We start from the raw sequence: 13,267 nt of genomic DNA, 5'->3' as shown, positions 1-13,267 counted from the left end.
CTCTGGGAAGCCAGGGAAGAGATTGCTGAGCCTTTGGCTTTGATTTTTAGGTCATCATTGGCTACAGGAATAGTGCCAGAGGACTGGAGGATAGCAAATGTGGTCCCTTTGTTCAAGAAGGGGAGTAGAGATAACCCCGGTAACTATAGGCCGGTGAGCCTAACGTCTGTGGTGGGTAAAGTCTTGGAGAGGATTATAAAAGATACGATTTATAATCATCTAGATAGGAATAATATGATTAGGGATAGTCAGCATGGTTTTGTGAAGGGTAGGTCATGCCTCACAAACCTTATCGAGTTCTTTGAGAAGGTGACTGAACAGGTGGATGAGGGTAAAGCAGTTGATGTGGTGTATATGGATTTCAGTAAAGCGTTTGATAAGGTTCCCCACGGTCGGCTATTGCAGAAAATACGGAGGCTGGGGATTGAGGGTGATTTAGAGATGTGGATCAGAAATTGGCTAGTTGAAAGAAGACAGAGAGTGGTGGTTGATGGGAAATGTTCAGAATGGAGTTCAGTTACGAGTGGCGTACCACAAGGATCTGTTCTGGGGCCGTTGCTGTTTGTCATTTTTATAAATGACCTAGAGGAGGGCGCAGAAGGATGGGTAAGTAAATTTGCAGACGACACTAAAGTCGGTGGAGTTGTAGACAGTGCGGAAGGATGTTGCAGGTTACAGAGGGACATAGATAAGCTGCAAAGCTGGGCTGAGAGGTGGCAAATGGAGTTTAATGTGGAGAAGTGTGAGGTGATTCACTTTGGAAAGAATAACAGGAATGCGGAATATTTGGCTAATGGTAAAATTCTTGGTAGTGTGGATGAGCAGAGGGATCTCGGTGTCCATGTACATAGATCCCTGAAAGTTGCCACCCAGGTTGATAGGGTTGTGAAGAAGGCCTATGGTGTCATGGCCTTTATTGGTAGAGGGATTGAGTTCCGGAGCCATGAGGTCATGTTGCAGTTGTACAAAACTCTAGTACGGCCGCATTTGGAGTATTGCGTACAGTTCTGGTCGCCTCATTATAGGAAGGACGTGGATGCTTTGGAACGGGTACAGAGGAGATTTACCAGGATGTTGCCTGGTATGGAGGGAAAATCTTATGAGGAAAGGCTGATGGACTTGAGGTTGTTTTCGTTAGAGAGAAGAAGGTTAAGAGGTGACCTAATAGAGGCATACAAAATGATCAGAGGGTTAGATAGGGTGGACAGCGAGAGCCTTCTCCCGCGGATGGAGGTGGCTAGCACGAGGGGACATAGCCTTAAACTGAGGGGTAATAGATATAGGACAGAGGTCAGAGGTGGGTTTTTTACGCAAAGAGTGGTGAGGCCGTGGAATGCCCTACCTGCAACAGTAGTGAACTCGCCAACATTGAGGGCATTTAAAAGTTTATTGGATAAGCATATGGATGATAAGGGCATAGTGTAGGTTAGATGGCCTTTCGTTTTTTTTTCCATGTCGGTGCAACATTGAGGGCCGAAGGGCCTGTACTGCGCTGTATCGTTCTATGTTCTATGTTCTATGTTCTAATTGCCCATTGATTGGTGAAATTAAGCTGAAGAAAACTATTTAAATGCTGCAACTGCATACACTAACTGTGCATCACAAGCATAAGATTACATTGGTCTTCATTTAAGTTTGTATCATAAGTGTAAAACCAGTCAGTTATTGTCATATTACACATGGAATTGGATATCAATTCATAGCAGTCTCCATTATGTATTTAACTGCATATACAGACAGCCAGCATCATGTTTCCATTTTATACAATTGTTTCAGATGTTCAAACTTTTTCCACAGTCCAAGAATGTTTTATTTTAGGGAGTAGAATGTTATCGGATGACAACACAGGCCCAGCATTCTAATGACCTAACTGATATTGAAGATAAACACAAAGTAAGGATTGACATATAAAAACTCAAAATAGTTGCTGCATAGATTATATTACGAGGTTGGGTTTGAAATAGGAGTCCAATTTTATTTTATTAAATGAATTATATAGTTTAAATTAGTATGAACTAAAATGAAAATCAAGAGCAATAATTTAATCTTTTCTACTTAGCAGGACCAAATCAAAGTCAAATTATGTCTGGAAACTATGCTAGGCTTCCAAATTTTAATTTGGCGATACCACATGTAATAATGGAAACAAAAACACAGAATGTCAGTTGACCTTTTTGCACAATTACGCACTTGCTGCTGGGACTGTCGTGATATTTTTACTACCCAACAACTAAAAACAGATGACAACCCCATCATTCACGTAGTTACAACTAGCAGGACTGTGGACCTCTTGAACAACATTTAATGGATTTGGGGGCATGGGTGGGTTGGGGAAGAGACAAGAGCTAATCTGTAATGCACGTAGGTCATTCCACAAACATAAGTTTGTTAGATTAAACAAAGCGGAGTTAATAATTTAGAAAGGCAAGGAAAGAATGAAGTAAAGTCTTGCCTCAATGAAAACTTTCATTTCAGAACTTTCATCACTTTTGGTTAAGACTTTTATGGCACAGTACATTTCAATTATGGTATTCATGGTGCATCCGACAGCATTAATTTATAAATTATTCCTTTTTAGCTCACAGAAATAAACAGTAAACTCTTACACAAAATATAACACTTTCTGTAAATCAAAGATGATTGAATTAAACTATTCTCACATTTGCTTCACCCATGATATTATCACCACCGATATTACTATATTACCTCATAAGCTGTTCCATAGTGGCAGTTAAACTGGCACTGTCGATTTGCTTCTGCATCTCGCTCTGTGTTTGTATAAAATATGACACCATCTCCAGAGCAGGAAATTATCTGTTTGTCACTGGTGTGTGGAAGAAATTTTGCACTAAAAATATTTGCTCGATGGCCTGAGCGTATGGTTGAAAGAATCTGAAATCAGAATTTTTTTTAAAAATAAAAAGACACACAGTTGCCAGTAAATAACTCAAGCAAAATTATCTTTGGAGAAGTGGAACGGTCAGCATTACAGAACTGACTTGGTTATCCTGCAATCTTTCTTTCCTACATTATACAAAAAGTAATATTTTAATTAGATCCCATCAGAGCACAACTATTCCTTCAGCCAGTTTACAACTTCAATGGGATTAAATATTCCTCAGCATTACATGTAATAATTTTGATCTTTCATCTGTTTTCAGGGCTACAATTAATTATTTTTCTCCAATGTCTACCAGACAAATGTAGCAGCACAATAACTATTTTGGGAATTTAACTAAGATAAAAGTCCTCCATAATATTTACTTGCAAATTGCACAACAACCTTTTCACAAATTTTTAGGCTCAATACGATTTTAAAGTTATATCCCACTCAACTAGATTTGGATCCAGGAGCATGCTATAATGTTCAGAAAAAGATGAAAAGACCAAAAGGATAGGTAGTCTGAGTGTCACATAATTGAGGACACAGATCTGAATGGTCACTCCACTGAAGTACCCAATCTAGACGGTGCTGAGCAACGACAATAGGAGAAAAAAAATAAAGAGGCTCTCTTTGGTGCAAGTATCCTGCAACTTTTAAACTAAAACAGGATGAAATACCATTTATGTTTAATAGATCATTTTTTCAGCACACAGTGACATTTGATCATATTGCACTTTCAGTCATACATTGACTTAATTTACCTTTCTACTATATGGGTTGGTTATCACTAGGTTGGTGTCATCGGATCCTGACAGAATATATTCTCCTGTATCATTCCAGCAAATTGTGTTTACCTGTTGCAAATAAGAATCAAAGGAAAACTCAAAAAGCAGTCCCTACATATTTCCAAAAATACAGTTAATGGTCATCAATTTAATCAAGTTATCCAGCAGCTTTACTGAAGAAAAAAAAAGTATTTATAAACAATAAATGTGATGATTATCTAAATGTTGGTCACAAATAGACTGCATTAGAGTAGAAAAATGTCAGAAGTTGAAACAAAAACAAGAACAGAGGTGGGAAAAGAGATGTGGAAAAAGGACCAACAAATCACCAAAAGTAGTGAAAAATGATATCTTTGTGCTTTCAGTGTTTCATTATTTGTGGTTGATATTACAATAGAGCTATTTCTAAATATTTAAGCAGCTGTATAATTGTAATGATTGGATTCCAATGTTGCATCATCCTGTAGTCTTTACATTGCTATTTCCTCCAGCCTCTTTCCTTTTCTGCTTCATGTCCCAACTCTTTATTTCCATTTGTGTAATTTTCTTTTCTCTGGTTTTTACTTCCCAGGTGGAATTAAATGGACGACTTGTTATGGTGTAACAGTAAAAGGAGCGTTCAAGGGCAGCTGGCTACACACCAATGTTGGTCATGAGGAATATGGAGCCTGCAGCCTCAGCAGCTCTCCTCTCATTCTCGTCACCCATCACTCATCCTTCTTTCTCCAAACTCATGTCCTCTTTGCCTTCCCACTATCCCTTGATGCCATCAATGCCCCAAACTTATTCCTGTTGCTACCTCTTTTCCTATGAAACACAACAATGGCATCAACCCGGCAACGTGGAAACTTTCTCAGCTGTGTCCTGTACACAAAAAATAGGGCAAGTTCAACCCAGCCAATTACCGCCCTATCAGTCTACTCTCCATCATCAGCAAACTGGTGGAAGGAGTCATCAACAGTGAAATCAAGCAGCATTTACTCAGCAACAACCTGCTCACAGATGCTCAGTTTGTGTTCCGCCAAGGTCACTCAGCTCCTGACCTCATTACAACCTTGGTTCAAACATGGACAAAAGAGCTGAATGCCAGAGGTGAGAGTGACTGCCCTTGACATCAAGGCATAATTTCAATGAGTATGGCATCAAGGAGCCCTAGCAAAACTAGTCAATGGGAATCAGAGGGGAAACTCTCCACTGGTTGGAGTTATACCTGGCAAAAGGTGATGGAGGTCAATTATCTCAGCTCCAGGACATCGCTGCTGTAGTTCCACATGGTAGGTAGTGTCCTAGGCCCAATCATCTTCAGCTGCTTCATCAATGACCTACCTTCCATCACAAGGTCAGAAGTGGGATGTTCACAGATGACTACACAATGTTCAGCATCATTCGTGACTCCTCAGATAATGAAGCAGTCCATGTCAAATGCAGCAAGAACTGAACAATATCCAAGCTTGGGCTGACAAGCGTCAAGTTACATTTGCGCCACACAAGTGTCAGGCAATGACCATCTATAAGAGAAGATCTAACCATCACCCCATGACATTCAATGGCATTTCCATCGCTGAATCCCTACAAATCGACATCCTGGGGGATTACCATTGATCAGAAACTGAACCGGACTAGTCATATTAATATTGTGGCTGCCACAGCAGGTCAAAGGCTAGGAATCCTATGGCGAGTAGCTCACCTCCTGACCCACCAATGCCTGTCCATATCTATAAGGCCCAAGTCAAGAGTGTAATGGAATACTCTCCACTTGCCTGATGAGTGCAGGTCCAACAACACAAGAAGCTCGACACCATCCAGGACAAAGCAGCCCGCTTGATTGCTACCCCTTCCACAAACATTCAATCACTCCAACACCGACGAACAATGGCAGCCATGTGTACCATCTACAAGATGCACTGCAGGAACTTGCCAAGGTTCCTTAGGCAGCACCTTCCAAACCTACGATCACTACCAGCTAGAAGGACAAGAGCACCAGAACCCCACCAGCTGAAGGTTCCCCTCCAAGTTACTCACCACCCCGACTTGGAAATATATCACCGTTCCTTCACTGTTGCTGGGTTAAAGCCCTGGAACTTCCTTCCATACTGTGGATGTACCTACACCTCTGGGGACTGCAGCGGTTTCAAGAAGGCAACTCACTAACCACCTCCTTCAGAAGGGCAACTGTTGATGGGCAATAAACACTGGCCTACCTAGTGACGCCCACATCCCATAAATTATATATATTTTTTAAAAAAGTGTAACCCCCATATTCTACCATCTCATTTGTTTTATTGTCAATCACCTTATCCTTAACCCCCCCCCATTGTACCCCTGGGCAGGTGACAAGACACTAGAAGCATGCTCATTGCCAATGAATGAACGATCTCCATATCTTTGCCAAGTGTAACAATATGTTCATCGATATTTTTATAGATGGAGGCAAAGATCAGGGTCATGAGTTGAGGTCATGAGTTACAATTCAAGAATGCAAGGGTCAAAGGGTGATGAAGGTAAAAGGTTCTAGCACCAGATGAAAGGTTAATACACCCTCAGGCATAACAGGGAGTGGATTGGCTAATCACAAAACTGATGGCTAGTTATGATGTACACCGAGAAAAACTGGTAGCCAGATAATACACAGCATGAAATGTGTGAGACTGTAAATGGCATGAAGTCCAAAGGCCTTATGTGTTAGTTGAAAAATCTAAGACTGAGATTTGAAACACCTCATAATAGATGAACAAAGACAAACAAAGGGATCTCAAAGTAAACATATCAATCACAAAGGTGTGCCGCTGTTTACCAAGACCGTAAAGAAAGCAAAACAGACACTAGGAACATAATTAAAAAATAGAAAAGTTATATCAAAATTTGGTTAGAACACACTTAGGAGTAATATATGCAGTTCTGCTCACTATATTACAAAAAGCGTATAGAGAGCATGTAGAGAAGATTTACAAGAATGATACCAGAAATGTGTGGGTACATATATCAGGGAAAGGATGAACAGACTGGGTCTCCTTTCTCTTGGAAAAAAAGGCTGAGAGATGACCTAATAGAAGTCTTTAAAATTCTGGAAGAATTTGATACAGTGGACAGAGAGAGAATGTTTTCACTTGTGGGAAAGAGAATAACTAAAGATCATCAATATAAAATAGTGTTGAGAATATGCAACTCACTACCACAGGGAGTGGTTGAAGTGAATAGTTTAGATGCATTTAGAGGGATTAGGCAGCTGCAAGCATGGCCAACAATGGCAAACATGAGCACAAATCTCAGAACTGCACACAAATTTGGGGCTGAAGATAATTGCAAAGGGAGGGCCAAGACCAGGGTGGGATTTGAAAACAGGAATAAGAATTTTAAAATCAAAGTGTTCCAGAACTGGAGCCAATGTAGATCAGCAAAAACAAGATGGGTGAACAGGACTTGGTGTGAGCAAGGACATGACAGCAGAGCTTTGGATGATCTCAAGATTAGAGGCCAATGTGTGAGGCCAATCAGGATTGTTTTGAATAGTCAAGTCGAGAGATAATAAAGGCATGAATGAGGGTTTCAGCAGCCAACGGGCTGAGGCAAAGCTGAAATAGAGCGATATTATAGAAAGTAGAAATAGGTGGTCTTAGTGAAGGCACAGATATGTTGGGCGGGATTCTCCAAGCCCTGCACCAGGTCGGAGAATCGCCGCAATCTTGCCGCAATCGGCGATCGGCCGATCAGCGGGCCAGCCTCCCCAGCCCTATTTTGTTACGCGACCCGACCCCCGAACCCCCACACCATGTTGCGTCGGGGCCGGCACGTTGAGGGAGTCCACCGTGCATGTGGGGGCCAGAATCGTTAGTGCCTGCGCCCGTTTCGCGCCATCGTGAAACGCGACAGCATTCACGACAGCGCGGAGACTCTGCTTCCATTTCCGAGAATCCTGCCCGTATTGTCTGAATCTCATCTCGGGGTCAAATATGACTGCGAGAAAGTTGACTGATGGAGTCTGTAGCTAGTCAATAGAGTTGGTAGCGCGATCAAATAGAACAGCTGCAGCCTTCTTAAAATTCCACTGGAGGAAAGTTTTGCTCAGCCAGTTCCGAATGCAAGATAAGCAGTCTGATAATTTCGAATCAGTGAAGGAGTTGAGAGGTGGCACTGGTGGGTGAAGGTAGAGATGTATGGCGTCAGCATATGTATTCAGCATACTATTGCTGAATTTTCAGATGATGTCTCGAGAGGCAGCATGTAGATGAAAAACAGGAGGGGGCCAAGGACAGATCCTTGAGGGACGCTAGAGGCAATGAAGCGGAAGAAACCATTGCAAGTGATTATGTGGCTGTGATTAGATTTATAAGAATGAAACCAGGTTCAGATCGGGAGTAGGAAACAAAATGCACATGTGAATATATATAGGGAAAACGCAGGGTTACATCAACCTGGTTACATAGCAATTATTAGCATGCATAAAAACTTGATAGAAGGAGTCTAGCATTAAATTCAGATGTCCTGTGGTGGAATAACATTGATTTAGATGTGGTGAAATCACAATGGAGCATCAATAAACTGTTGCCCGTAATTGGAGACAGAATGTGTAGTGTAAAATCCAGAAGCAGAGTACTGAAGGATGCATTGAAGTAGGTATTTCTGTGGCGAAGTCCAGGAGGTTTACAGCATCAGTTGTAGGACAGAAAGATGATGGCAAAGCTAAAGGTTGCCATTAAATCCTGATTAATTAATTAGAATACTCGGTCTCCTTATAATTTGGACTGTGCTCATTAGTTTGGTAGCAAATTATTATATTGTCTACATGGAATATGATAAGTATCTCAATTATAATATGCATTGCCTTGAGCATAAAGATAGCAGTATAAAACAACCATTTGGTTAAAGAAACAAATGGGAGGACCCTAACCATCCTTTCATAGCATTTATGGGCTTTCCAATGGGAAGCAGTATACCCCTGAACCCCCCCCGCCACCTCCAGAGGCAAAAATATTGTCTAGTCCTCTAGGAGGAAAAATTAAAGAGGGATGAAAGTAATTTCAACAACCAGATATATTCCAATCTACGGTTATAATAAAGACAGAAAAAAAGTACTATTGGAAATATTTTTAGCTTAAGACGGAAATCCATTCACTTTTTAAAAATTAATATTGTGATTTATTGAGCATCTTTATAGTTCAGTGCAGAACAAAAAATATCATTCCTTTGACCAATTCTAAAGCATTTAAAAAAAAAATAATTGACTGTATACTCACACAACCATCATGCACATTCAATTTAGCTTCAAGTTTTAATCTTTGGATGAATTCTCTTCTTCCTGCATCAAGAACAATTATCAAAGTAAAAAGATAACCATGGAGTGTAATAGGCAGCAAAATATAGAACACTGAGAGAATCATAACAGATATCAATGAAAGTGCAATAAAGCATTAGGATATATCTGCTAACTAAGCCAAGAGAAGTGTTGAACACGACAACAGCAATTACTGTTTTTATAATTCTCTGATTACTTAACCATCAAAACCAGTGTTCTTCAAACTTTTTTTCCGGGGACCCATTTTTACCAACCGGCCGACCTTCGTGACCCACGCCGGCCGACCTGCGTGACCCACACCGGCCGACCTGCGTGACCCACACCGGCCGACCTGCGTGACCCACCATTTTCCCTTACCTTGTTTGCTGCTGACAAAAATGGAGGAAATAGTTTTGGGTCCCTTTGGCCCTCATACACGCTCCTCCAATGGAACCTGTCGGATGAAGGTGAAGCCTTCCGGTGTCAGAAAGTATGGAGGCTCCATCTGTCCAAAGTTCCAAATGTTTTTCCTGTACAATTTTATCAAATAAACCACCCCCCCGCCCCCCGTCCACCGAACTTGTAAAAAAAAATAAAATAAAATGAGTAAGATAAATGAAAAAAATGAATACAACCCCCCCCAAACTTGTAAAAAAAATGAATAAAATAAGTGATAAAAATGAATAAAACGCCCCCTGAACTTGTAAGAAAAAAGGAATATTATAAATGAAAAAAAAATTAAATGAATAAAATAAATGAATAAATGAATAAAAACCACTACAGAACTTGTAAAACAAAAAGCTGCAAGCATTTTAAAAAATAGCAGCCGCACTGCGGATGCATGCCCGATTATCGGCACGCATCCGCTCATCGTGCGCGCATGCGCAATGCGGCCGTTTTTTAAAAATAAAAATATGTTTGCGCACGCTTGCAGTCGGCGTTATGAAAAGCCGGCTGCTGCGCGGGGATTTGCGCGTTTGGGAGCGCCACGGACAACGGCTCCACGACCCTCCCGCGGGTCACGCCCCGACTTTGAAGAACACTGATCAAAACTATGTGGAAAGTTGATAATAACACAGCTTTTCAGCATGGATTACATGTGACAATAGCTAAGATTTTTGGAACTAAAGTCACTCGACTACAGTGCACTAAAATTGACATAACACATTCAGTAATCAGCTTCTATAGAATAAAACTGGAAATTCAAACTAACTAATTGACACTTAGCATATAAACATATACGGAGAAAGAAAGTTAGCCACTTTTCCCTGAAGCAGGAAAAACAGGTTGAAATGTTAGGAAAACAAAAGGTAGTTTTAAAGGATTTAGATTTGTACTGATAAATATTAGAAATAAGGGGCAGGATTCTCCAACCTCCCAGTCACTTGTTTCTCAACAGCAGTAGACGGTGCACCGTTCGCTGGCAGCAGGATTCTCTGCTCCAACTGTTGTCAATGGGAATTCCAATTGACGCCACCTCATGCCACTGTGAAACCCGTGGGTGGGAGTGCGCTGCCGGCAGGACCAGAGAATCCTGTCGCCAGTGACCAATCAGAGAATTCCAGCCAAGGTACAGTTTTAAATGGATTTAGTGTAACGTTTCTGTGCATGGAAGGGTTCATGCTGCACACGGTGTTTGTGTGCGTGGGGGCTAGTTAAGTTCCAACTGTGTTTCTATTGTGCTTAGAGGGCCACGGCATGAAGAAAAAATAGAACTAGAAAGGGTTGCTCAGCAACTGGCGGACCTTTAGTTTTAGTTGTATTTGGGGACAGTTGGAGACAAGACCTTCATGACTGAAAAGATCTCTGCGAGAAGAAAGACTGGATGGGTGCTGCGAAAGAGGCAGGTTTCCTAAAGTACAATTTACATTCCAGATAATCAGGGAATTAGGACACAAGGAATGTTTAATACCAACGAGTTAAGTGAACAGAGACCAAGATATTGTTCAGAAGAATTCAAGGAAGAGTAAACAAAATGTTCAGAGTTAAAGAGACAATTGCAATAACCAGATTTAAAATCGGTCAGCAGCCAAATGGCATCTGATGCCATTTTAATACAGTCTGGGAATCGAGAGTTAAAGCAATCCTGAGCAGTTTTCACAGCAGCCAAGACAAAGAAATCCTAAATGGGTTGGTGTAAAATCCTGGACTGAATTCACTGTTAAAAGTGAAGCAGTAGCTTGGATTAAAAGAGTAGTTTGTAAAACCTGGACTGGATTTCAGAATGCAAACTGCTAAGGGAAAACATAATTATGAGAGAAGATTTTAAAGCATGATTTTGGGAGTAGAGTTTGGAAACTCTCACGTGACAATCATCTGAGGGGACATCGACAATCATTCACTTGAGATTCAGATTGCAGTTGCCCACACTCAGCTTGTGTGCTTAAAGGGAATTTGTGTAAATAAGACCATTGTAGGTTCAGATGTACTTTGCAATCTGTGATAAACAATCATTAAGGCAAGGGGAGTAAAAAAGTATTGTACCATAAGCCAGTGTTTTCATGTTTAATAAATGTTTTTTCTTGTTATCCTTGTTATCCTGTTTTTCTTGGTCCTGTGACTCTGTTCCTCCACGTTTTGTTAAAAAAAGTAGTCTTTTGTGCCAGGTGGCATCTTTTGAGCATCTCTTGCAAAACACAAGAAAGTGTCACCGCTGAAGTTAGTCGGGATTTCTGAAAGCTTAATGTTTGCACCCTACTACTAATCAATGATAGGATGATTTTTTTTCAGGCGTGATGGAAGGTGAGTGAAGAGAATGTAAAAATATATCAAGTTAAAAGTATTATGTACTAACAATTTCAAATTTGTGTGTGATAAATTCAGTTTGATGTCAAGCTATAAGATTCAACTTTGGATCAAATTGTATACTTGCCAATCTAATCAAAATAGACTGCCATTCAGTTCACATTTTCCCATCAAATACAAATTGTTAACTGCACAGCAGATGAACTAACATTTAATCAGTACCTTGCACAATTATCAAAAAGGTGTACATTTTGTGCAAAACACTTTGACACAAGTCTTTTTCTCTCTGATTTACAAACATTTGCAAAACTGTTAGAATAAACATAACATTGGTCTTTTATCAGTTTGTTTCGGAGTTATGTAAATAATAAATATGCTATTTACAGCATCTGTATGTTATAGTCATAGAAGTTTACAGCATGAAAACAGGCCCTTCGGCCCAACTTGTCCATGCCGCCCAGTTTTTACCACTAAGCTAGTCCCATATAACTGTCTAAATGCATTTGGCTCATATCCCTTTGTACTCAGCTTTCCCTTATAACGGTCTAAATGCTTTTTAAAACACAAAATTGTATCCGACTTTACTACTGCGTCTGGCAGCTCGTCCCAGACACTCACCACCTTCTGTGTGAATAAATTGTCCCTATGGACCCTTCTGTATCTCTCTCTCCTCACGTTAAACCTAAAACCTCTAGTTTTAGGCTCCCCTATCTTTGGGAAAAGATGTTGACTATCTACCTTATCTATGCCCCTCATTATTTTATAGACCTCTATACTCTCACCCCTAAGCCTCTACGCTCCAGGGGAAAAAGAGTTCCAGTCTACCCAGCCTCTCATAACTCAAACCATCAAGTTCCGGTAGTATCCTAGCAAATTTATTCTGCACTCTTTCTAGATTCATACTATCCTTTCTATAATAGGGTGACCAGAACTGTACACAGTATTCTAGTTGTGGCCTTACTAATGTCTTGTACAACTTTAGCAAGACCCAACTCCTGTATTCAATGTTCTGACCAACCAAACCAAGTATGCCGAATGCCTTCTTCACCATCCTGTTCACCAAAATGCATCACCTCACATTTATCTAAATTAAACTGCATCTGCCATTTATCAGCCCACTGGGGAGAAAGCAGGAGAATGAGGATGAGAAAAATATCAGCCATGATTGAATGGCAGAGCAGACTCGATGGGCCAAGCGGTCTAATTCTGCTCCCATGTCTTATGGCCCAATTGATCAAGATCCCATTGCAATCCTAGATAACCTTTTTCACAATTCACTCTGCCACAAATCTTGATGTTATCGGCATGCCTCCTAAATATTCATCTAAATCATTAATAACAAATAACAATCGACCTAGAACTGATTCCTGAGGCATAATGAGTATACTCCAGAAAAGCACTAAATGGTTATTTGAATCCATTACTGAAGATCAACATTATCCAACGGAAAAATGTGTGCTGGCAACTGGGTATGGCTCTGATTGATTAGGTAATAATGATCAAATAGATATTTTTCTACGATACCATAGGTGTTCATTCGGGAATGACAAGTGTTATTTTTCACTCCACTTACATAAAAAA

General features: G+C 40.5%; 1 protein-coding gene across 4 annotated transcripts in view; it reads right to left on the bottom strand.

Annotated features, from left to right (window-relative positions):
• The window catches only part of dcaf6 (ddb1 and cul4 associated factor 6), a 191,470-nt gene that overhangs the window by 133,605 nt on the left and 44,598 nt on the right, over positions 1 to 13,267 (bottom strand). For all 4 annotated transcript variants that reach the window (XM_038802065.1, XM_038802067.1, XM_038802069.1 and 1 more), the window contains exons 2-4: positions 8,904 to 8,965; positions 3,646 to 3,738; positions 2,707 to 2,892 (exon numbers count right to left, since the gene is read on the bottom strand). In XM_038802065.1, the coding sequence (XP_038657993.1) occupies positions 2,707 to 2,892; positions 3,646 to 3,738; positions 8,904 to 8,965 (341 nt within the window). The remainder of the gene's footprint in view (positions 1 to 2,706; positions 2,893 to 3,645; positions 3,739 to 8,903; positions 8,966 to 13,267) is intronic.

This window comes from Scyliorhinus canicula, chromosome 7 (assembly GCF_902713615.1).
Source record: "Scyliorhinus canicula chromosome 7, sScyCan1.1, whole genome shotgun sequence".
NCBI classification, from domain to species: domain Eukaryota; kingdom Metazoa; phylum Chordata; class Chondrichthyes; order Carcharhiniformes; family Scyliorhinidae; genus Scyliorhinus; species Scyliorhinus canicula.
Note: the sequence above shows the minus strand (reverse complement) of the source record. Positions and strands in the feature narration are given on the sequence as shown.